The 25,912-nt window shown below is 46.0% G+C and overlaps 1 protein-coding gene and 2 long non-coding RNA genes across 3 annotated transcripts; 2 read left to right on the top strand and 1 right to left on the bottom strand.

Moving 5' to 3' along the window:
• The first annotated feature begins 1,560 nt into the window (after window positions 1-1,560).
• Window positions 1,561-11,143, top strand: LOC137858451 (uncharacterized). Its single transcript, XR_011097741.1, has 3 exons — window positions 1,561-1,995; window positions 4,474-4,572; window positions 8,948-11,143. It is a non-coding gene; the product is annotated as an uncharacterized lncRNA (long non-coding RNA).
• Window positions 11,144-11,172: 29 nt separating this feature from the next.
• Window positions 11,173-13,259, bottom strand: LOC137858448 (uncharacterized). Its single transcript, XR_011097740.1, has 3 exons — window positions 13,102-13,259; window positions 12,501-12,669; window positions 11,173-12,408 (listed from the first exon to the last, which is right to left on the bottom strand). It is a non-coding gene; the product is annotated as an uncharacterized lncRNA (long non-coding RNA).
• A 4,398-nt stretch (window positions 13,260-17,657) lies between these two features.
• On the top strand, window positions 17,658-21,196 carry RPL8 (ribosomal protein L8). Its single transcript, XM_068686230.1, has 6 exons — window positions 17,658-17,774; window positions 18,070-18,213; window positions 19,271-19,412; window positions 19,784-20,002; window positions 20,664-20,779; window positions 20,997-21,196. The coding sequence occupies exons 2-6, from the start codon at window positions 18,076-18,078 to the stop codon at window positions 21,153-21,155; spliced, it is 774 nt and encodes a 257-aa protein (XP_068542331.1). The 5' UTR covers window positions 17,658-17,774; window positions 18,070-18,075; the 3' UTR covers window positions 21,156-21,196.
• Window positions 21,197-25,912: the final 4,716 nt, after the last annotated feature.

The raw sequence follows: 25,912 nt of genomic DNA on the forward strand, positions 1-25,912 counted from the left end.
CCCAAACTGAGGGAGAGTCGCAGAAGCCAGGAACCCCTGCATCACGCCAGGACTGCAAAGCTGGGTTGCAAGCCGAGGGCTCCCAGCTCTTTTTGGACAACAGCACCTGTTGACTTTCCATCTACACAACCCTTTGCCTAAAAGATGGCATGGTGGTGCTGTTCAACTCAAAGAAGTGGCTGCATGGCTTGTTGCTCTGTGGCACTCTGCTTTAGACTAACTTAATTCTCCCTGTACTATAGGCTTGTCCCTTTTTAGACTACTCACAGTAAACAGGAAGAGTGGGTTTTTTCCTTCCTCTTTGCAGCATCTTTTTTATATATTTGCACACTGCTATCTTTCCTCTCCTCAGATTTTTCTTCTCGAGACTAAATTGTTCTTCATAGGTCCTCACAGTTCACGTCTTCTGAACTTCTGGCAGAGCAGAAACGACCTGGACTAGCAGGCATGGAAACTGAGACTTCTGTCTTCACAGATTAGATGCTACAGTGTGGGCGTAGTGAGAGCTCCATACCTAACTCCTGATGTGGAACATCTCTAGAGGCAAGAAGATAAAGTATTGCTGAAGCTTACCTAAGTGGTTCAGATTTCCTCTTTAATCAATAGCCTCTAGGCTGTTTCAGCCTACTAGGATCTGTTTGTGCCAGGTGTGGTAGTGTTTCTGTGATACAGACAAAACATCCCAAGAGCAACAGCAGTGCTAACCAACTCATTTCACACAAATTGCCAGCACTGTGGGGGCAGAGCACTCAGGTAGGGCTCCTCTAATCAGCTGAAGATGCCTATAGGGAAGGCTGTCCAGCCAAGCTAGTCACCTCACGCCACTCTTGAAGCCCCTTGGGAGAAAAAGGCACTCTGAGGTGATGAATCATCTCATCCTCAGGTAGATATCTAACCCAGATCAGATAAGGCATACCTTTAAAGTGCCTATGGGGTAACAGACGTAGAGATAGACACTGCAGACATCTAAAATTAGGGGAGCTGAACCTCACCTATTAAACTGGTGACACACAGGTCAAAAGCAGCGCTTCCTGTGGGGAATTTTCAGAGCACACCTTTTGCCTTCTTGAATTCACAGCCACCTCAAAACAGTGAGATGCAGTGACTGTTGAGAGACATAGCAGTCTTCCACCGAATGGCTGAATCTCCTTGCCGATTTTCAAAATAAAAATAATAACCCCCTTCATTTTTAATAATAATCATTTTTTTTCAGAACAGAAGTAGTTGCTTTTTCACTTATGTTCTTGCCAGCATGTGGAGTTGGTAAAGCAAATGCTTAGATTAGGAAGCACTGATGTTCACCATGGCTAAAATAATGATATTCTGCAGAGAATGATTTTTAGGCAGGATTCATCTGATACAGTTGAATTCCAAAGATTTATCTTGCAGAATCTTTTGAAAATGTGTGCTTCAAAATAATCTTTTTTTTTTAATTTTTATTTTTTTTTTTACTACTGTAGAATTGTCTTCATTTTCTTCCCTTCATTTTTATCACTTAGTTATTGGTTTGTAATTAAGAAAAAAAAAGATTGTTGTGATAGCACAGCACATCTCCTGACCCACTTCAGTGCAAATACATATATAACCACTTGTTTGTTTGTACTTTTACAGGTGTTGGTCCTGTGCAGATACGGAACATGGTTAAAGTTTCATAATGGAAAATCTGACAGGCAGTTAACTAATCCATGAGTCACATTTCGTAATAGCCTAAAGGTCTCTGATGTTCGACCTTCATTTGATACCCTTGCCATCAGGGAGTTATACATAACCCATCTGAAGAACATTCTTTATATAGATGACTGCAAGCTGCCCTTTTATACCTGCAAGAATGAATAGGCATCGCATTTACTGAACCAGGGAAGTCTTCTGCCTGCCTTTCCACCCCTCCCTCTCCCTCTGACTCTTTGCAGGACTGCAGAGGAGCATTGCAGGAAACTCAAATGCAAACAGTGGAAGAGTGCTTAGTTTAAGTCTCCTGCAGGGCCTAGCTGAAAGGTAAGGAGGAGGGTGGGGATTTTGTTTCTGGATTCCATTTATGTTTGTTTTGAAGGAGTTCCTTATCAGCACAGCTCCAATAATGAAAGTAGCAGTGGAGCTACCAACACTAAGAAAGCTCTGGTGTTCTTACCTGTGTATGGCTCACTTCTGCTTAAGGCAGGCCAGACAGATACAGAATGAGACATCCTATTGTCAGATCATCCCAAATAGGAATCCAGCCTTTGCTGACAACTGTGGAGCTGTGCCAGCATTAGCAATGCCAAGGTGTTTATAGGATGACTTAATGTGTAGAGGATCCTTCTGGAGAACCTACCACTTTATTCCCCAGCCAAAGGGTGGAAAAGCAACACATTGCTTTGTAGGGTACCATAAGGTTGTCGCCTTTCAGGACTTCTCAAGTTGCCCAGTAAGGCAGCAAAGGATATTGACATTACGGCTATTTCCAAAGCTAAAATAAGGCAGACACACGACTTCAGTAACCACATGTGAAGCTTACGTACTATAAATCATTGTAATAAAGAAACCAAAACAAAATCCTAGTCTGCCGTTAAAGCTGGAATATGTTTTCCACAATAAGTGCTTTTAGGTTTGATTTGTCTTCTTTTTCATGGCTGTGGAATAGCAGAGCATCTCAGGAAGATTAACTCATTGCCATTGCAGGACAGAAAGTTCTGGTCTTGGTGAATGGACCCAGTATAAAACACACCAGAAAGTTATCTTATTTTTTTTTTCAAATACTCTGGCAACATCAGCTTTTACTGCACTGCCAAATACTAGACAAGAACAGCTGGGAAGACAAATGGAAAGAAGAAGGCAGAGGAAAAGAGCTGCGTCCCAAGCTTTTGCTTCGTCTGTCATTTTAAGAAACGGAGCCGTTTCCAAACAACTGTTTTATAATTGTGTCTTAAGATCTCAGCAGAGACTGTGTGTGATGTATGTGTAGCTTGTGAGTTGCCTGCTGTGCATGGAGAACTGCACAGTGAGGGTCTGGCACAGTGGGAGGGGGAACACGCCCAGCCCGCCTGTAGGCACCAGCGTGGGGGTTAGTCATCCTGCTGAGTCAACAGGAGACACAAGCACCTCCAAAGGGTGCCTCTGCCCACTTGTCGTCTAAAGTTAGACAGCTAAAGTTATAATGATAGGCTCGTGTGCAATGCTCATTTATGCATGAAATTCATCTTGCATGGGTGATCTGGATCAAACTCTTTTCATCTGGAGTAAGCTCTGTGAGGGGCTGGGCAGGGGTCCGCAGCAATGTTTTACAGCTCTCCTTGCAGCCCTTCTCAAGCAAGTGCAGAAGGTGGGAAAAAGTCAAATGGAAGTCCCAGTAGGATTTGTGTTCACGCAAATCTAGTGCTAGAAACAAGACAGCAGAGTCTGAATTCTGTCAAGGAAGGTGCAAAAACGAAGCTGGGACAAGGGAAAGGATGGCACAGCAGATGTATCCAGCCCTCTGTCAGCAATTCTACCTCGTTGCCCACCTCTGCCTTTCACTTGCATAGAGACTGATTCCTGGCTGGTATTTTAATTGAGTGAATTCCCACTTACCAGAACACAGTAATTGTTCAGGCTCCTTGTTTACACAGGTCTTGCTGTACAAGTTTTGTCCTGTCAGTCACAAATTTCTAAGCATCTAGACTCTACTTCAATAAACAGGGAGAGGTTTTTTTTTTTTCCATCCTTGCAAATGAGTTTATTATCCTTGTCAAACTCCAGGCAAAGTGACAGCACAGCTAGGATCAGTAAGAGCCCTTTTTTTTTTTTCCTTTTTTTTTTTTCTTCTTGACGTGATACTGACTATGTGCCTAGTGTTCAGATAAACCTGGCAGAAGCAATGTAGTCTAAACTCTAGGAGGTTGAGGTTTGGAGGGCTTTCCATCCTGTTCCGTCATCTCAGGCCACAGCCTTGTAGCGTCACTTTTACTGGAAGATTTGAGATTATCATTTAGGGTCCCTGCAAAAAGCAGGGCACAGCTACACAAAACCTACTGGCAAGATAGGCTTGCTGAAACAAATGTAATGTAATAAAATGCACGACAAAGTTGTATGACTCTTGTCTGGTGGCCTGAGGGAAGCCATTCCCCGTTTGGCCTGCAGTACCCACTGAACTCAGCGTAACTATCTCCAACAACTAATCCTGGCATAGGATCACAATAGTCATAACAAACTTAGGTTTCTAAGTGCCAAGAAGACAAAGAAACCACAGTGTACAACTGTTCCACAACATGCTGCGCTCTTGTTTTGGCTGAATATTCATCTTTTTAATTAAAAAAAAAAAATCTTCATAAGAGAATTTTTATTCTGCCTGTCTTTCCTCTCCTTATTACAGTATTTGCTATAATGAAATGTTAAATGACAGGGACATCATTACCTGACATTATTCTCTCTTTTTCTGAACAGTTCCTTGCCCTGAGAATTAATAAAAGAAAATACACCTTTTCAGCTCTTTGTGTACTTCCCTTGGTTTATTTTCAGCTTTTGACGGTGCTATTCAGGATGTCAGCTTCCCTGTTTCTTCCCCATTTCCTGGTTCTCTGAGCTGGTGTGGAGCCTCTGATGCTGCAACAAGGCAAGGTAAAATACTAAAATATATAAATAAATAAATAAATAAAATAAAGTATTGTGACAAAAGGACAGGCATTGCCCCAGGGATTCATAAACTGAAAGTTCTTTAAAATTCTTCTGAAAAACAGTCTGGTTGTGAGTTGACAGTGTCCTTTTAAGAATAGTTTATATTGAGAGATCCCATGACCAAGTTTTGGCTGAGCACAAGTGCTAATGACTTTTTTGAAATGAAAAACATTTCTAAAGACAAAAATAGCTAGTACTGAAATATCTCTCAGTCATTATTTACAATTTCTATGTGATCCCTTGTCTAGATTTATAATGATTACTTGCCGTGCCAGCAGAACTTAAAACTTTGTGGCTTTGTCTTTAATGCTATAATTAAAAACAGGATAATTTTCATGGGTCTAGAATAATTTGTAATTCTTGGGAGAGCTCTGTCTTTTAAGTGGCCTTACCTAAGATACAATCTTCACTGACCTAAGCATGTAGGCACATTTTTTATACTCACTGATGTCTTCATCAAGGAATCATACACCTTTAGGGTTATTTCAACCTGATACCTTGAGATAAAACTACAATTTTCTCAGTCTTCCTTAAGATTTTAAAATGTGTTCAAGTTATCTCTAAGTAAAACAGTTTATTTTTCTTTGGTCAGTATGTATCCAGATAGCTTGTCTCTTTTTGTCCCGTAAGAATTAAAGACATTGCCTTTTTACAGTCCTTTCACACTGTCTTTCCTCCACCTTGGCATTTTCCATTCTGCTCTCCACCCACTTATGACACAAACTGGGGACCCTGCAGTGACTCCCCAGCATTTCCAGAGCTGGGCAGACTACAGACCAAAAACTTAATGTTCCTCTTAAATATGGGATCATTCTGTAGTGTATCCCCTAAAATCTGTTCTCTTGCTTGTTCTCCGTATTTTGTTGGAAGGATGGATGTTCCTCATCATGCAACAAAAAGACCAGATGCTTTGTATGTATATATATGTATATATGTATGTATATGCTTTCACTCATACATTCATCAGGGCAGACCATGCATTTTAGCAATAGTCATTGAGGAGTAATTATAGGGGATAAGGAGAAAGTTAGCTTCTCAAACGGGAATTTCTTCGTACTGAAACACTTTTGATGTATAAAGCTTTTGTTTGTTTGTTTTGTTTGTTTGTTTGGTTTTGCCTGATTCTTCTATGGATAGATTTCTGCCATGCAGAAACTTTTAACTTGTTCTTAAAGGTTTTGTTTTGGGAACAGTTTGTGTAAGATATTTGAATCTTGAACCTGCTTGTGTCTAGTAGTGTTAATAACCTGGGGCAGCCAATGTTTATATAGCACTGAGCACCATGACGGCACTTAGTAAATAATGAAATAAATCACAGGCTTTGTTTCTGTTAAATACTATGTTTGCCCTCTGAGGGTAGAAATCTTCTGGATCCTGCTCAACAACATCAGTCGGGCGAAACTGGATATTGTGCCAAATTTATCCTAGCTCCTTTAATGTATGGCACCAGTACAGACAGAGCATTGGCTGACAAACTCAGTCTCCCACTGGGTTTCCACAGCAAGGTTTTGGCAGCTGGGGGCTGCAGGGGTGGCCTCTGGGAGAAGGGTCCAAGAGCTGCCTCCATGTCAGACACAGTTGGTTCCAGTCAACTCTGAAGGGGACTTGCAGGTGGCCAGAGCTGATCCCACCAGCCAAGGTGGGCGTCTGTGAAAACATATTTAAGAAAGGCTAAAAAACACCGTACAGCAGCTGGGGGAGAGGGGTGAGAACACGTGAGGGAACCAGCCCTGCAGCCCCCCAGGTGAGTGCAGCAGGAGGGCAGGAGATGCTCCAGGCAGGCAGCAGCAGTTCCCCTGCAGCCTGTGGAGAGGCCCCTGGTGGAGCAGGCTGTCCCCCTGCAGCCCATGGGTCCCGCATGGAGCAGATCTCCACGCTGCAGCCCCCCCATGGGTGGAGGAGCCCCCGGTGGAACAGGTGGATGTGGCCTGGAGGAGGCTGCGGCCCACGGAGAGCCCCCGCAGGAGCAGGGGGTCTGGAGGGAGCTGCTGCCCAGCCGTGGGGGACCCGTGCTGGAGCAGTTTGCTCCTGGGGGATGGACCCCGTGGGACAGAGCCGTGTGGGAGCAGTGCTTGAAGAGCTGCTGCCTGTGGGCAGCCCCCATGGGCTTAGTTCGAGAAGGACGGCATCCCGTGGCAGGGACCCCATGGGGACCAGGGGACGAAGCATCAGGGACTGACCACAGCTACCATTCCCCCATTCCCCTGCAGTGTTCAGGGAGAAGGATATAGAAAAGTCAGGAGGGAAGCTAAGCCTGAAATAAAAGGGAGTGGAGGGGAGGTGTTTTTAGTTTTTTCATTTCTCACTGCCTTACTCTGTGTTAACTTGACACAAATTAAATTAACCTTCCCCAAGTTTTCTGTTTTGCCCATGACGGTAATTGGTGAGCAATCTCAACCCATGAGCTATTCCATCACATGTTCTCCCCCATCTTGTTGAGGAGGGGGAGTGAGAGAGCCTCTTGGTGAGAACCTAGCGAACAGCCAAGATTAACCCACCACAAAAAAAAAAAAAATCAAAGTCTCTGGAGCCTTCATTAAAAATATCCACAAGAATTCTTAATTTTTATACAAGTACACAATCAAGGTAGAAACGGAAAGTGGTGAATACATCCAAAGCAACAATTACAGCACACAGGAACCATTAGGGTCCAATTTCATTGCCCTGTTCCAGGCTTCTAGACGTGCTCTGAAAATACAGTTACTTTGCCTGCCATGGAGGGGGTGCCCAAGCATGTGAAAGCCAACGCAGAATTAGTGATGTGAAGAAAACCCATGTTAGTTAACTATCTTAAAGTACCAAGCAGAGGGAAATTGGGAGGACAAGTGTTATTGCATTCTACAAAGTTGGCCTTCCAGGCCCACCTGCCGGTGCAGAAGCTGAGGGAGAGCATGTGCTGTAGAGAGAAGCCGTGGGTTTCCTTTCAGAACAGCCTGAAAGCTTCTCAGGAATCCCAGCGCTTAAAATATGCCTCAGAAAAATCATGCTGCAGTTGAATGTGCCTAGCTTGCATGTGTTTTCAATAGAAACATCAGAATTGTTTCAAGATTGAGGCATGTACATGTTAAACTTTGAGTATAAGCTGAAGAACACACAGAACCGTACTAAACTGGGTTCTGGTACAGCCTGACAAAACACTCAAGATGCAACCTAATTCCAAATGCACCCATAAAAAAACAGCATCCATGCAATCTCCAGATCAAAGCAAATCAAATCAAATCAAACCACCAAATCAATCTTAAATTTCTAGGTGAGGTTGCTAAATTCTCAGTCTGATTCAATCACTGTTCCATCAGGAATTGGCAAAGCTGAGAAATACTTTAGGACTAAAGTCAGCATATTTAAATGTTTGTGACATTTGTACTTTTCTGTTTTGAATGTATGAGTGAGGAATAATCCCTATAAATGTGTAAACTCAATATGGTCTTATTATGGAATAATAATACTTGCAGGAATCAAAAGATTTGTAGCATATGTCCAGAACTTCATTACTGAAGATTGAGTTATGCTGAGGAGTCCTGAGCTGCTCCAGAAGATAGGAAAGGACAACATTCAAAACTCCAGAAATCACTGAAAAGGGAGTTAAGGTACTACAAACTGAGGTCTCTACAAAACCAGACTAAGATACAGAGTTGAAAGCCTCTGCCAACTCTGGAACACAAACTGAAGTCTGCTCTCCCAGAAGCAATAGCAGCCAGGGGGGAACAGGAAAGGATCAAGAAACAGCAGGGTGGGAGACAAAAGCTAAAAGACCATCAGGACGAGAGGTGAATTTCAACATAAGCTACTAGATTCAGCAGGGGGTTTCTTGGTCTGAGTTCTGTAGGAGGCCAAGCCAGACAATCTGGATGGTTCACAACGAGTAGCTTGAGTTTCAGCACTCCGCTGCTCGTTCTGTGGCAGCAGTTGTAGCAGTATTGAATGGTAAACGGGTGAGTGAGTAGCAGCATGCTGGCAGAGCCCTGGCTGCAGTAAAAAGAGAGGTACACGTGTATCTAGATGGTTCAGGCATGCCCTGTGTCAGCCGTGAATTCTGCAGTTTGCGTTAATCAGAGGAGCATGCGAGTTGTCTGCTTGCCATGGGGGTGGGCAGCAGCTAGGCAGCCTGCAAAAATGGTAGTTGTGGGGGCACAGAAACGAGGAGCTGAAGGTACTGTCTCGAAAGAAATCTCTACGGAGAGCATAAAGGGAGATACCATTCCGCATGTCTGGGCTAGTGTGAATTCATCAGGCTCCGTGTTTGAACAGGAGCCAGGTATAGTGTACAAGTAACTCCTGTTTGCTGTGCCTGACCTAAATCCAAGTTTTGCTTTGTCAGGTTTTGTCCGACGTGTGTTCTGTTTCCCTGCTGTGTAGTAGCGCTGCTGGAGGCTGGGTGTTAGCACTGGAAACCTGATGATTCAGTCACAGAAGTATGAAGGCCATATTGCGGCAACAGGGAGGAAGCGGGGACATATAACCTTACCATGTGTTTTCTGGTGGTCAGAGGTTTCAGTTCATACTGAAAGAATTCGCATTCGGAAAGTTTCAAAAGATTAAATGCAGACTCTCCTCGTATTCTAGATGGCAGTCAAGCACCACAAGCAACCTCATTCTCTGCCAACAGTGCTTCTGGAGAAGTAATGTCTTGTCTGGTTATTTATAAATAGTAATTTTCCAGGATCGACACCTATCAGAGCCCAGCCGTTCACCTCCACTGCCTCCCATTCCTTGGCAACTGTTCCCCCAGCAAGAGTGCACAGGCAGCACGAGACCTCCAGCTGCCCCTGATGCCTCTCCTCACCTTCAGTCTCACAGGTCTGGGGATCTTAGGGTGGTAAGAGAAGCATCTGCTCTTTGAGCCTCTGCCTCAAACAACATTGCCACGAATAAGCTTCTGATAACAAGGAGTTGGGAACTGTACCAGATAGGAAGACTGCCAGCTCCCTGACACTCACCTCTGGCTGGGGCATGAGAGGAAGTCCCCTGGCAGAATATCTGTGTGAACAACAAATCCTGCTCACCCCTGATGGTCACAACAATGCTGAGCTGCTGAGCAAATGCACCCTACCCACAGACAATGCCAAGGCCCTCTGCTCAGCAGAAGAAGGTGAATTGAGCTTGCCTTCATGCTCTTAGCAGCCTCGCTCCTGCTGCTCCCTCAAAAACGTAGACTCTGTTTATGAACACCAATATCCTCAAAGCAGAATTAAAGTTAATTCTATTGCAGGCTGACAGATGCCGAATAATAAGCCAGAAACAAATCTCGAAGGAAGGCAAATAAATGCCTACGGTATCTGGATCAATATCTCAGCATGCAGTGCTCCAGGGAGAGAAGCTGTATGAAATCTCTAAATGTTTAACCACTTGTGTGTGTTTCTGTGGGGAGAGAAGTGCCAGATTAGTTTTCCTGTGATTAGTATCATGTCCTTGGCTGGACAGTATTTTTATCTCAGCAAGCCCAAGATGTATTTTGGTTTAGGCCCCAGAAGCTACCAACTCTAATTAGTAAATTAAAAGAAAAAGAATGGAGTGTGTTAGGAACTATGGAGAGATTTTCCAGGATCATTTATGAAGCCATCTTCTTTGCTTGTTGATTACCATTAAGCACCTATTAACTCCGTTGCGGGAAGGTGATGGATGATTAAACTGGGTTAAATGGAGGTGATTACGTTGGCTTATCCCTGTCATGGAAAAATTCACTGGGACACGGAAGAGGGAGGAAATTGTCACACAGATGCCAGGAAGTTCTGCTGGAAGGTACACGAAATTGTTTTTCTCCCTGTAAAAGAGCCTTATCCCACCCAGGATCCACCTGGATGCCCCAGACTCGCTTTGAATTGAATTGTTTTCACCTTGGACAGCAGTTGCCCCAGCGTTGCACCTGCATGGTCCACCTGACCTGCATTTTGAAAGCATCCCTGAAGACACTGAGAAGCAAGCACCTCGCCCCTGTCGTGACTGCTAACATAGAAGCAGGGTTTTATTGCAGGGACCGGTGCACAGTTTCCTGCTGGCCAGCAGCCAGGAGCTTGCTTCCTCCAGGTAACAAACATCCCTGAGCTCTCTCTGTGCTGCCACTCCTCTTCATGGAGATTTGCAGCAGACACCATGTGGCAGACCCCTCTGTCATGACTTTCGTCTCTTGTGCCATCAGAGAACCGCCCTGGGGACACGGGGCTGAGACGTCTGTGTGCGAGCATGTGCGTGCGCCTCTGTGCACACAGCTGTGTTTGTTTTATGTTGTATATAGAAGAAAATAAGATTATTTATGTTCTAATCATTATGTGTTCCCTGAGCGAAATATTTTCTGCTCTGATTTATTGCTCTCTTTAGTCCTGCCCTCAAGCATTGTTTTTATGTTTGGAGCTGATCACATTTTTTTTCTTTCCCATTTGGAAATGGAAATCTTAAATCTAACGGCATATTGAATGAAAAAAAAATACTTGGAGGAAGGAGGAGTTTCACTTCTCTGTTTTCCTATTTCTTTTTTCTTTTTTTTCTCCCATCTTTCCTTTTACCCTTTCTCCTACTTTATCTCTGAAAATGGAAGGAAATGCGGTATCTGGAGAAAAGACAGGAACAATATTTATTATCTCATTCTTTCATTAAGAAATTGGAAAAAATCAAAAGGTTTAACACCGAAAACGTCCAACACAAAAAGTACCTGTCATTTCCAGGTTAGCACTGTTGTGCTGTTGATTAACAATATCCAACCAACAAATCTGTGTAAAATAAAAATGCATGTGCACTGTATCTGGCATTTATGAGTGACTACAAATATATATATTTTTACTTCTTAGTGCTTTACAAAGGTTATGTTAGGTGCTTTAGAGCTTCTTTTTCTTTTTTTTTATCTCACAAATATCAAAAATGAGGGTTTCCCCCACCCTTCATTTGCTAGAGGACTTTGCTGGGGACCAAAGAAGTGACATGAGTTCTGTAGTCAGAAGATACAGGAGAACACAAATCTTTAACAAATTGAGCTTTTCACCCCTATATTGCTCAGGAGTTTGGGCTCAATCTCAGAAGAGCTTTCACACAGTCTGAATAAAATTTCTTCTAAAATCCTTTCTTTAAATCTTTCCCCTTTACTCCATTTTTTAAATTCTCCTCAGTAGCTCAGCATTCCTTTCTGGTTTGAGGTGTGAAATCTCTGCAGCATTATTACCTACACAGCAGAAAGAGCATGAACAAGGCAAAAGATTGGGGGTGGGGAGTGGAATTAAGATAAATCCATCATACAGCACTATGCCACGAGAAAACAAAAAATTCCAGGACATATATTTTCCCCCCTCTTATGGGTCACATCTATCAAGCAAGAGAAAATCCTGCGCTATTGTATTTGGTTTCTGAGCTGGATGAACAAACTACCCTGGCTGTAGCCTCCAGGGATGTTGTCACCAAACAAATGCTGCTATTAAAGTGTTGGTAGGAGGTCCATTAGGAAATGAAAGGAGAAAAACAATTTGGGGAGGGGGGTGGGGAGGCGGGTAGGAAAAGTAGCTAACATAAACCTGGAAGTACAGCTCGGGTACTCTTAAATTAGAAATCTTTAGGAGGTCTCCCACACATCGCTGTAAGATTGCAAGCTTGCTAAAGAATTTTTTGATCTGTGCAGTGCTCCAGATATGCTTCGCATCCTCCAGCTTTTCTATTCGTTTCTTGCTAAGCTTCTCGATGGCTGTAAGCCTCTGTCAATTAACTCCCCAATGTCTCTCTGGGCAGTGCCTCGGTGCTCCTCTGACTCTCCTTCCAATTCTCTTAGTTCCTTGGTACCGCTTCAATCCCATATCTCAGCTGCTTAAGAGGAAAGAAAATTAGCTTAGCGGATTTCTCCTCTTCTCCATCAGCTGCCCCTATTATTTAACCTCATTAAGAAGAAAGCTTACCAGATGTGAAACCAAAACCAAGGCTGCTGGAGTTCAGGAAGTGCTTGGACAAGGCTCTCAGACATATGGTCTGGTTTTTGGGTGGTCCTGTGTGGAGCCAGGAGTTGGACTCGATGATCCTTGTGGGTTCCTTCCAACTCAGGGTATTCAATGAAATGCTCGGGATGCTCTGTGAAAAGAGTAACCATAAGTTATTATTCCCCAATACCTTCATAGTTAAAAATAAAATTAATCTCGGTCTGAAACTAAAATAATGAGGAAGTCTTGTCGTGCCTGCTGTTCCAGAACAACAAATTCTGAAGATTTCTGCTCCTCAGAAATCAGGTGCTTTTGTGTCAAGGCCTCTAGAGGTCACCAGAACCTAATTAATAAGGCAGAGCTAAGCCCCCAACTGGGAAGCGTAAATGGCTTTGTTTTGGTTGAGACTCCACACCTTTGGGTCTCCCCTCTTGCAAGGAATCCAGCCATCATTAGATTGCGAATAACATCAAATGCCGGCAAAGCCATAACCTCCTGGAGAGGCTCCGCTACAGAGAAGCCAGGTCTCTTTTTGTGTAAGGAAGCAGAGTGCTCGGCTTGGCATCTCTCATCAGAATCTCACCTGCACACTTCTGTGACAAAACCTGCCCCGCACAGCTGGAGTCTGGGCTCCCTGGCCTCCCGCGGCTGACGCCACACATTTGTAAGCCCAGCAAATGCCTGAAGTGTCACCAAACCGTGAGGGATGCCAGTTCGCTCCCTAGTGCTAACACACAAAAGCGATGACTCAAAAGAGAGCACTGGCTGTGTGTACATATTAGGTAGTTGGTAAAGACTTTTCTACGTATGTTTTTACCCTGTGAGTTATGATCTGAAAAGGCAGGAATCCACGTGAAGAGTAAAGTTGCCTTCCAGATCACCCAGTGGTATTTCTACTGAGGTTTATAGAGGAGCTGCAATTTAATTATGATTAAGTGGTGGCCATGAGGCCAGAGACCTCATCTGCTTTGTGTAAGCACAGAAGGAAAAGCTCAAGTAATTTTCTTGGAGCTCTTTTCAGGGTTTAGGAATGAGGCAGGCTGGGGAGAAGGGAGCTGGGTACAGCTGAGGAGAAATATTTATTACAAGACAGCAAACAGAAGCTGGTCCTTTCAGGAGAAGTTCCTCTGAAAAGAGCAAAGGTATTTGTTTTGGGAGCAGTCACTGGAACAGAGGCCTGTGGTGTCTCTCCAGAGGCATTTTTGTCTCTGAAAAGCCAGACAAGTTGAACACAGCCAAGTGACCTGTGTCTCACAGGGTCACTAAGGGTGGTGTGGAAGGCTGCTGGGAGGGGATCCTCACACAGAGCTTCTTCACTGTTAAATACAGGATACTGCCAGCCCAGGGCTGGGAAATTTTTCGGGATAAGCAGCAGGAAGTGAGGAGGTACCCCTTTAACTGTCTGCAATTACTTCCACCTTTCTGTCTGTGGTATTCCCTTTGCCTCAGTGGCAGCAGGTGGCTTGCACCCCTTGTGTCCTGCTCTGGGAGCAGCAGCTGGCAGTAACAGGATTGCCCTGAGCGTGCTCGCCAGGATCAGCACACGCGTTATTTTTGCAGACTGGAACTGTGACGCTGCAGCCTGGCTGGACTCTGCGTGTCGGTTCCTAATCCCATGCAAAGCCCTGCAGAGGTCAGCCGGACCATAAACAGAGGAATGTGCCCACCTGAAGGAGATCAGGATTATTTTCATCGTGGCATTCCACTCCCAAAGAGGAAATGCTCCTGAGAGTCTTACGGCTATGCTTTATGTTCTTGCCTGTCACTTGAGAGAGATGTGTGGATAGAGTTAGGGGCTTCCCTTCTCAGTTCCCTTTTCCAGGCAGGGTCCTGCAGAACCCTTGCTTCTTCTTCCCCCTCTCCAAACAGCAGCCTCATCAAAATTTCTCCCTGGTTGTCATCCGTAACAAACAGAACACCGCCCCTTTTGCTATTTACAGTGAGATTAACCTTTAGCAAATTAGCCGGTGAGTGTCACGAAGGGATTAATTAAGACAGCACACCCTTGACTTGTTCCCACCGTGCAAGTAGTGTGCTGAATTTGCAACAGCATACCCATGACTCTGCCAAAAACCTCCCACAATGGAGCCCTTTTTTTTTTTTTTTTTCCCCATTTTATGTTATACTGGCAAATTGGCCAACCACAGGGAGATGCGTGAGAAAGGGCTCTGATAGACACAGGCCAGGGGAAGCAGCTGAGGAGACAGACGACCTGGCCTTCCTCAGCGTGTGTGCTTCACCTCTGCTGCCCTGGTAGCAAGGATGGGGGGCCATGCCTCAGCCACCTCAACTTGATGTAGCTTAAGCAGCCAAAGAAGGAAGTTGCTGCCAAAATATCAGGCTGTGATGCACAGCAGCTGGGTCTGGACATGTAGCCTATGCTGCCTAGCACTGTCAGATTCGATCCAGCTTTCCATGTGCATGTCTAGGAGGAATGATGCATGCACATAGAGGCCAAGGCTTCTGGAAAGCCTTAGACCTCTGGCCTTTGCATAGCCAAGCTGATCTGTGCAGATGTGCTGGACGTGCCCAGGTTATGTGGACAGCTTTCTGCTTGCTGCCAGGCCTCTGAGAGCTCTCAAGTTCCTCAAATTCCAACAGAGAACTCTGGTGGAAAAAGAGGCCTTCTCCAGGGAAATCCAGCATGCTGGCCTGGCCTCTGCTCCTCTTCCCACACAGCTGTAACTCCAGTAAAGGCAGTAAGATCTTCAGCCAATGCACCAGAGCTGATGTCCCAAAGCCCAAAATCTCAGGCCTCGAGGCTGCAGCAGGGAATGGTGACAGCACAGCAGTGCTGCTGGTGGACAAAGCCAGGTGGCACACACAGGGGCAGGTGATGTTTCTCCACACCTTGAGAAGCCCCATGTCTCATGCTGTGCTGTCTGGTGTGGGCTTGTCCCATTGAACCTCTGCCACTGTCACCTCCTCCTCGTGCAGCAAAATCCTCAATGGATGGGTTATGGGGAGACAACGTCAGCCCAGGGAACAGGGTTTTGTGAGGAGGGAAACAGCCTTCCTTCAAAACACAGCACCTCCACTGCCTCCTTGTCCTGAAAATTGAGCAGCACAGTAATCATTGGTAGTGCCCAGGACTTCTTTTCCTTCAGCACCAAGATTCAAACAGTACCACATATAGTGACCCTGTTGAGACAAACCCTGTTTGGACAGTGTTTTGGATTGCAAATAGGTGTAAACTACTTCCTTGCATTTCTTCAGATCCGTGAGTATTTGAAGTTAATGCAAGTTAACTAAAATATTTAACTTTATGATAAGTTCAGTATATGTTTGTCTGGGTCAGGTAATAAAATCCTGTCATTCCTTGATAATCAAAATATTTGGTCAAAGATGTCTCATACAGGAGGAGAAATCAACTATGAAATTACATCATCACTGGTGCAGTTCTGACATCTATTTACATTCCTTCCCTGGGATCTCCAGACTTTCTTGAGGCTTTCAGTTTTGCATCCAGCTGTGCACCCTAAGGAAAACGTGAGCTCATGCAGAGGTGAGGTCCAAATGTATACTGTTCCCAGCCTCCTTTCGTTTTTCTCTGACAGAAAAACACTAAGAGCTGGTTTGAGTGATACTGGGACTGCAACCATCTCTGGGCATGCAGCATGCTCTGACCCCAAAAAAAAAACAACACGTGGCAACACAGCCTGAGGTGCTGCAGTGATACACATGAGTAGTAACAGTTCAGCATTACCAGGAGGAAGGGCTAAAACTGCATCCCTTGAGATGGTGAGCTCGGAGCTCTTCATACTCGTGGTATGGACATCTCTAAAAATATTCAGAGTATTCAAAAAGCTGGTGGGGAGGAACAAGGGACTGTTCTGGTTTCGGACTCACTGTCCATGTTGCAGCACTGCCTTAGCTGCTAGGTGTCTGACCAAGCCCATGGTATAATTGAAAGATTGCAACTTCCTGGTGATAGCAGTGCAAGACTGCACCATGAATTAAATAATAATAAAATGAATACAGGGTTTAGTTGGTGCAGGATAATAAAATTAATGAGTGTACTAAATCATTACACAACCATGTCTCTTCTTGTGTAATTGATTACTAAGTCCTTAATTAATTTGCTACACAGAACGTGAAAGGGGAGTGACCAATACAATCTCCTGGATTTATGGGCATTATTGGAAATGTGGGTAGTTCCTTAAGGCTCGGACTTTTGTTGGATTTAGTTGCAAAAGCTGCCCCCACATCTAAGGCCATCAGGAGCCATAAATCAAAATCTCGAGTTAGTCACTCTGTGCATCAATGTAAACCAAAATCAGCAGCAGTTTGTGGTAGTATCTCAAGCTGTAATCTCTCAAACAGGGCTTGGGCTGAGCAGCTGGCACCTTGAAGGTTAGCTGTTAAGAAATTGGATGCTTGGGTTCAGTTTAAAGTGATTGCTTACGTGGGGCCTACGCATAGACCATTAGTAGTGAAAAGGTGAATTGGGTCAGCTGTAGCCACCTCTTTGGGAAGGAGAAGGGCTTGTGATGCTGAAGACATAGTGGGGTGTTAAAGGCATGAAGGCATTTTCCATTGCACCTTCCAGGGCATGGCACGAACTGATTAGGAGCACTACGACAATCGCCGTGCTTTGCGTTATCTCCCAGTTACGCTCTAAACGGTATTGATAAAAATCGGACACAGGCAGCATGAAGTGGCTGGAGGGCTTTTTTTTTATTTTAAGTCGCTTCTTAGCGTGAACAGGACAGGACAGAAATCTTAAAAAAGAATAAATAGATAGATAAAGAAAAAGAGAAAAGAAAAATAATAAAAAGAAAAATAAAAAATAAAGAAAAAATAAAAATAAAATGAAAAAGAAAAAAAGAAAAAATAGATAAAGATGAAATAAAATAAATAAAATAAAATAAAATAAAAAATAGAAAAATAAAAAATAAATAAAAATAAATAAAATAAAACATAAAAAATAATAAAACAAAATAAAATATAAAAAATAATAAAAAATAATAAAATAAAATAAAATAAAATAAAATAAAATAAAATAAAATAAAATAAAATAAAATAAAATAAAATAAAATAAAATAAAATAAAATAAAATAAAATAAAATAAAATAAAATAAAATAAAAACCCCGCCATCAGCCCCCCCCCCCCCCCGCCCGCAGCCGGGCCCGCCCGGTTGCCAGGCAGTGACGTCACCGCCGCGCGCCCTCCCTCCCTCGCGCCGCGCGCCGGAAGAGCCTTGGCGCCGCGGTGACGTCAGCGCCTCCTCCTTTCCCAGCGAGGCCGCAGCGCAGGTAGGAGCGCGGCCGCCATCATCCGCCGCCATCCATCGCCATCCGGCCCCGGACGGCGCCATCGGGCCCTCAGCCGCCCTCCCCGGCCCTGCTCGGGTCCTCCTCCGTCCATCTCCCCGCGCGGCCGGGCCGGGCTGCGCCGCGGAGGGCGGCGGGGCGCGCTGCGGCCTAGCCGGGCGGTGATGGCGGCGGGAGGGCTGAGGGGGAGGCACGGAGGGAGGGGGGGGCAGGGGGGGAGCGGCCGGGTGCTGCCCGGCGCTAACGGCCGGCCCCGTGCCGCCGCCTGTGCCCGCAGGGCGCCATGGGCCGCGTCATCCGAGGCCAGAGGAAAGGCGCCGGGTCCGTGTTCCGCGCCCACGTCAAGCACAGGAAGGGCCCGGCCAAGCTCCGCGCCGTCGACTTCGCCGAGAGGCACGGCTACATCAAGGGCATCGTCAAGGTACGGCCGGCGGGTGGGTAAAGGGGGCTGCGGCCCCCCCCCAAACCTCGCGTGTGTGAGGGATCGTGCTTAAAGCTGGCTCCTTGTTATATACTCTCCTGATGTTCTGTTAAATCTGTTCCTTAAAACATTAAATGAGAAATCTGTGGCTGTGTATCAGTAGGAAAGTGGATGACATGTAGGCAGCAGCACGGTTTTCTGTTAGAGCTTTGCTGATGCAGAAAGTCGAGCGTCCTTCTGCATCACTCTGAGTTCTCTGTAATGCACGAACCATGAGAGGGAAGGGAGGTGCCCTGAGAGTAGGCTGCATCTTAAAAAAAGTTATAATTATAAGCACAACCAATTGAAGCAAGGCCGCGCTGCCATGTGGGCAGTGCCCCAGTGTGTCAGGCAGGGCGCTGTCGCTGTTTTCTGGTTGTCAGTGACTGAGACCCCAAGCAGTGTGTACCCAGCCTGATGCCCCCAAAACCTCATCATTTCTTCATCCTTTCAGAACATGCTCATCTTGAGAGTGCAGGAAGAGTGGATTTGACACTAGGTTTGACACTAGGTAATTCCTAGGTAATCTACAGATGTGAGGGGTTTCAGCACTTCTCTGTGGCCTGTGCATGGTTGTGTGATGGGATCTGAATGTACAAAGTTCTGTTCTAGAGGGACAGCTCTGACACTTCGATGAGTGAAGAAGAAACAATAAATCTCTGCTTCCTCGTTTGGGGGCTTAGATAATGCAGTATACGAAATATCAGCTAGCAGTGTAGAAACATTTCTGTGCTAAGAAAAGACTTACACAAATGATCGCTTTTGTCCAGCTTTGTCTCCACTGACAAATGTGAGTGTTTGGGCAACTTCGTGGTGATGTTGGGCAGTTAAATGTCGTTTCATGGCTAGGTCTGATAACTGCAGAACATCAGGAACAAACCGGTTTGGATCTGGTCACTTTGAAGCAGCACACCTGGCCAGGGACATTATTTCGTGATAAGGATTTATTTGGGTTTGGCGTTCTTACAATGTGAATTTCTTTTCAACTTACCCACGAAGTGCGTCTGTGTTCCAACAGGACATCATTCATGATCCCGGCCGAGGCGCTCCCCTTGCCAAGATCGCATTCCGTGACCCGTACAGGTTTAAGAAAAGAACCGAGCTGTTCATTGCTGCCGAGGGGATTCATACCGGGCAGTTCGTGTACTGCGGCAAGAAGGGTGAGTTGAAGCTGAAATGGCGTTATGTGAGAGGTTTTAAGAAGCAGAAAGCAGATGTCAGCTCTGTATAGAAAATTCAGGATGCTTAAGTGCAGCTGCGAGCCTTTACAAAGCAGTAGTTTCCAGTTGCTTTAACCCAACAGATTTCCTTTGGAGATCGAAGTCTCCTCGTGTAGCTTTTTTCCTTTTTTTTTTTTTTTTTAAATGCTGAATGTTGAAACTTGGACTTTAACTCGGCTACTGGGACGTGCCGCTGCCTGTTGCTGCGGAAGCGTTTATGGCAAGGGGCCGCACGTGAAACAGAGCTGTGGTCTGCGTGCTGCCCGGCAGCCCGAGTGAAGCTGTGGGTGCTCTGTGTTTGCTCCCTGCAGCTCAGCTGAACATCGGCAACGTCCTGCCCGTCGGCACCATGCCCGAGGGCACCATCGTCTGCTGCCTGGAGGAGAAGCCCGGCGACCGCGGAAAGCTGGCCCGCGCTTCCGGCAACTACGCTACTGTTATCTCTCACAACCCCGAAACGAAGAAAACCAGGGTGAAGCTGCCCTCTGGCTCCAAGAAAGTGATTTCTTCTGCAAACAGAGCTGTTGTTGGTAAGCAGTGACAACTAGGAGCTCATCTTTCCTGTGAGCTGCCAGATGGGGCCACGGTCACAACAGCTGTGGTATTGTTGGTGCACTGATGGCCTGCAGGGGTAGTGCTGAGTGTGCTTAAGCTGCTGTAGGTGCCATATCCTGCAAAGCCTGACAGTGAGTAGAAATACCACTGTTAGGAAGCAGAGGTTTCCTAGACCTAGAAGGCATCAAAATGCATCGTCTGTGGTCTGTTACTCCAATAGAATCGACTAAATAAATGCTGAAATAACAGGCAGTTAAACCTCAAAGGACTTGCGAGCCCACTGAGCTCTTCCAGTTCACACCTTCAGTTGAAAAGCTGTGGTTAGTGTTAGCCAAGAAGTTAGAGCAATAAAACTGGAAATGCTTCAGAAAGTGTTAAACTCGGTGCTGTGCGTATGGATTGAAACACGGTAATTAAAGATTGGAGACCACTGAACGTGCGGCTGCTGTTACGTATTGATTTTGTCTGGGTTGGCTGGAAAACGTTCATTTGAAAATACAGTTGGGATTATTTGAGGCTGCTCTTCTGAAGCTTATCCTTAGAACTGAGTATTATTAGGAATTCAGAGTTGTTCTTAAGCATTTCTTCCACATCCTGCTTGCATTCGCGTGTTACCATTTCTGCGGTGTATTCCAGGAATCGTTGCTGGTGGAGGTCGTATCGACAAGCCTATCCTGAAGGCTGGCCGTGCCTACCATAAATACAAGGCAAAGAGGAACTGCTGGCCACGTGTCCGTGGTGTGGCCATGAACGTAAGTCGACTTCCAATCAGTTTTCCCTTCACCTTCTTACTGCTTCGGAAGGATTTGTTTGGTGTGGGGGGGAGTTGGGCATAAGATAATTATCAGCACTTGGTAGCTTCTGCATTGCATCAAAACCGAAGCAGTTAAATTTTTTGTTCACTTCAGTTTATTTCTGCTAAATATCACGTTGTTCCTTATATTAATGACTGGATCTCCTTTTCCACAGCCTGTAGAACATCCCTTCGGTGGTGGCAACCATCAGCACATCGGCAAGCCTTCAACCATCAGGAGAGATGCTCCTGCTGGGCGCAAAGTTGGTCTCATTGCTGCCCGCCGCACGGGTAGGCTGCGTGGAACAAAGACTGTGCAGGAAAAGGAGAACTAAAGACCCAGCACGGAGTTCAAAGAATAAATTTTTAAAACAGAGCTTGTGTGAAGTCCAAGTTATCTGCTGGTAAAGTGCTGATAAAAGAGGGGTAATGTGCAACAGGGCAGGGTATGGATGGGGATAAGGCAGCTGTATTTCCAGCAATCATGCAATAGCAGGATTTAGTGATCAGGTGGCCAACTTGGCTCTTGCCAAGTTGCGATTTCACGGTGCTTCAAATGCATCAGGAGTTTGTTTGCAGGAGAGCAGTTCATTAAGGCTGTTGGTACAAAAACTGCCAGCACCAGCTGCATTACAAGCACCTAAAGGACCCTCAGCAGCCACGGCTTCCAGCCACACCCTCAAGTTAAGCCCATTCTCTCTCCAAACAGGAACAAGTGCTCTGCACGTAGCAAAATTGGACTTCAATAATATTTATAAGCATCCAATGTGCAGCAAACTTATTTACTGTTTGTATCTTACGGGCCTGAGGACGCACAGACTGCTTTGGCGAGATGCCTGGAAACAAAAGTCGGGGTTGGGAAAAGTCCTCAGGAAGCTGTTTCAAAAATTACTCCCCAGTTGTGCTAAACGGGGAGCTCATGCACATAAACAAGTAATAAAGCGGTTCTTGAGGCAGCAAACATTTCAGAAGCATAGGACAGGGGTTCTCAAACTGACCTAGAAGAGCAGAGGAGCTCGGGTGAAATTTCACGTGATTAAGTGGTTGGAAAAAGCTGTGGGAAGCTTGAGTGCGTGCACACATAGAGTTTGTAACAGGCACAAGTGCCAGGCTGCAGGAAGCCACCACAGCAGCAGGGCGGTGCCATGGGGGTGCTGACAATCATGCAGAGGTCACACTGGGAACCCTCAAGCCCCCAGGGCTTTGAGCCAAACCCCTTGGCATACAATGGAGAGGCACGAACAGAGCAGCTTTTTGGGGAAGCAGTGGGTACCTGAACGTAGGCTGCCAGAGATCTGACAGGCCAAAATATGAAAGAGCAGTCAGCCCTTAATTATTTCGGAGGGGAAATCACTAGAGATTTAGGTCCAGAAATCTGCAATTTACCTCCCCCCAGCCCAGGCTGCCCAAAGCCCCATCCAGCCTGGCCTTGAGCACCTCCAGGGATGGGGCACCCACAGCTTCTCTGGGCAGCCTGTGCCAGCGCCTCACCACCATCAGTGAAGAATTTCCTCCTCCTGTCTAGTTTAAAACCATCTAAAACGCAGGGACACAGCGAAGCCTCACGCATCCCCACCTAACCTCCTTCCCCTCCCTGTGTGCCCTGGCTGGCCTCCAGCAGTGTGGTCCCCCCGCCCCAGCTCCAAAGCCCCCTCTGCGCTGAGAAGTTCCTGGCCACGGGCAGCAGAGAGAGAAGCGCTAGCCTGCTGGCGAAACGGACGACGTCTTTGCTCCTGGCTTTATTGAAGAAGCTTTAATACAAAAACACTTTGGAATGTAAATTAGCAAAATAAACACAAACCTTGTTCAATAGAAAACACACAGCATCCTTGCATTTTCTTGTGCTTCTCCAATCCCCATAACTCACCACGTGCTTTTATGTTCACGCCTAGTAATTATATTTGAAGCGTACATGACATGTATATTCAGCAGCCTCTTGCTCAAACCAGCCGTTACTATCGGCATGACAGATCACACATCTGATCAGCTCATTTAGCTTATATCCAGGATACTTGCTTTGTGGACAAATGTCTCAATTCCCAGCCCTAACGCAACACAGAGAACATGAACTACTACACATATAGTCAAACACCAAAAACTACAGCCCTCATTATTAAAATGAAAAAAAAAATAAAATAAAAGGGGATGGGGGAAAAGGAAATAACCTCCAGTAATGATCAGCAGGGCAACAAAGACATCTTACTGTGGAAGAAGTCTTGAATTGAAGTAAACACTGTTAAAAGATTTTAAACATTCTTGCAAGAATTTCAATGCTTATTTCCAGTACATGGCTTTGTAAAACAAAACAAAAAAAAACAAACAAACAAAAAAACACAGCAGCAAAGCACTAACCATCTTTTTTTCGAGGTGCTTCTCATTTCCACCTCCTGAGAGACCAAACAGCATTGTCTCTATGTTTTTCTGAGGCTATACTATAAAACTCTAAGCCCTAAGCATCAACTACCACGATACAGCACCTTGTTGACGTTATGCCCCCTCTCTGAAGCACCACTTCACCGACACCTCGGCAGAGAGCACACATTGTGCTGACACACACACGGCAGGCTCAACCCTCCAGAGCTTTCTACACCACCATCTCCCCCCCTGTGCCACCAGGATGCCCGCGAATTAACCGCCTGCCTTCGATAAACCACAGGGGTCGGTGCGTTTCTGGAGGATCCACAGCACACCGGTGCCGGGGAAAGAGAGAACACCGAGGAGACGCAAGAAAACTGCACAAGGTAGAAAAAGCTGAGAAAAACTCCATCCAGAGAGTTTTGGGAAAACAAACTTCAGCAACAGAAAGTATAACGCTGACTTTGTGGTGTTAAAATTACTAGGTAAGCGAGTATCAGAAACGAGAAATGCTTTGGGCTGTATTTTCAGCTAATGTAAAAACCACAGGAGCCCAAATTGGGGAAGGTTTCGGGGAGCTAGGTGATCAATAAACCATTATATATTTTACAGTTTCTATGTAGGTCAAATTAACAACTGGCTTTTTTGTCCTGTGGCGTTAATGAATTCTCAGAGAGAAACATGAGAACAGAAAACCTTTATGGGAGTCACCACTTTTTGTGCTGTCTGCATCAAAAGCTCTTTTCCCAGCTGAGAACAAACCCCCCTCTGGTGGTAATGATCTGTTGGGATCCACGCAAAACTCTCAAATCCTTCTTTTTACTGCCATGCCAACGCGCGGGGAATTCACATGCACATCCACTGCAGTGGGTCGCAGCAAAGGAATGGAGAGCTGTGATAAACTTGGGTGGTTTACCTGCTTCCGCACAGATGTATTTTTTTCTTTTTAATTTAATATTAATACTACATATTCTCAGCAATTGGCCACTGGTTTGTGTTTTTGTTCATACGTCTTCAAAGTGAGTGCCACTAGCAAGCAGGGCAGAGCAGACGTTTCCCTCAGCTCTCCGTTACACCCACTGCAAGCTCATTTTTTGTGATAGCCCCTGCAGCACGTCAGGGAGCACACCGACCACGCCAGCTCCTCAGCGGCCTACCTCAGCTCCTCAGCAGCCACGAGGACCTGGTAACACCCAGGAGTGTTTCCATGCAGCAAAATGCTCCGGTGACTGCAGCGACCACGTCAGCCTTTTGATGCCACGATAGGTTCAAAGGCAACAGAGAACCTGGCTCCTTGGCTGAGTCGAGGAGACCCAAGCTTTGTTTCCCCGTCTTCATCGCAGCGAGTCCCTTCCATCACCACCTCCATCATTTTGTACTATTTCAATAAATTCAACACAAAACTTCTCATCTTGCCCATTCTCAAGTCCACATTTTATTCACGCTTTGCTGTTGGTACTCCAATCAGATTTTTATACATGATCTAAAACCTACATTAAAATCATTTTGACTGCTCTGAAGACCGAGAGAAGAGACACGACCGGAGTTTTCTTCCACAGCTCTACAGTAGGGCTACAATCCAGCAGCAGGTTTTTGGTTCAGATGGCAGAAGTGCTGGGGAAGCCGGTGCCAGGCTCCTCACAGACTGGCAGCAGAGGGGTTACGCGGCTCTCTTCCAGCGTTTCAGGCTTACACACACCCAGGGGAGCAGTTAGCAACAGGGCTGTAGCTAAATGAGCGCTCGGGCCACCGCGTGGAGTAGCGGCTGCCTGCCTTGCGAATACCCTGCCTTCCTAGCATTCAACACCACACCAAAATCGCTAGAAACTGGTACACCTCCCTGTAACTGCACTATTTACACAATATTAGTTGCCAAGGACATGACGCTGCTTCAGGTGGGTGAGGAGGCAGCACCACAGGATGGGTGGAAGCGTTCACGAGTCCCCGCGGTGCCACTGGGAAGATGCCAAGGCCTTCGTTTCAGCACGGACCTGCCTCCCCACTGCTGCAGCCGTGCTTCAGATGGTTTTAGCTGTCCTGGCTGGCAGGAGCAGGGGTTTCTGTGCCTGCACTGGCCTGGCACCAAAGGCCCCGCCGCCGTGCTCGCTCCTCGAGCCCCTCGCAGCGGCGTTATCAGCGATAAATGTCAAGAGGTAGAAAGTATGAATAGAAAAAGCTCCCGGAGACTCTCGCTCCGTCCACTACCACCGGTCTGCGTTTACTCAACGGATTCAAGTCGTCTCAGAGGAAAAAGGTAATAGAAAAGGCCTTGTATGCTACTTACCATCTTCTTGTGGGTAAAGGGCCTAGGGACTGATTTCACAGCCCGGCGAACCCCGTGGCTCGCAGGAGCTGGCACCAGGAGGGCTCAGCCTCTGCTGCCACCAGCGGGGTGAGGCCAGGCGAAGCGCAGCCAGCACTTCCAGATCCCGAGGGATTCAAAACAGCCTGAGCGCTCTGCCTCACGTGAAAAGATTGTGTTCCTGCTCTTCCACCTGCCCTCGGTCACCCGGCAGGAAGGTTAGGCGCAGTGTGAGAGCCACAAACTCTATCTCGGTTTGAAGACTTGGTCCTGATGTTTCTCAGCTTTTTCAATTTACTTACAGAAGACTCGGAGGACTCTAAAGCACTTACCAGGTACTTAAATACAGCCAGGCATACTAAGAAGTGTCCAAGTTTTCAATCAGCCGTCTTTTTACAGATCCTAGCTAGACCTACCCAATGTTTCTATCCACCT

This window comes from Anas acuta, chromosome 1 (genome assembly GCF_963932015.1).
Source record: "Anas acuta chromosome 1, bAnaAcu1.1, whole genome shotgun sequence".
In the NCBI taxonomy this organism is placed as follows: Eukaryota; Metazoa; Chordata; class Aves; order Anseriformes; family Anatidae; genus Anas; species Anas acuta.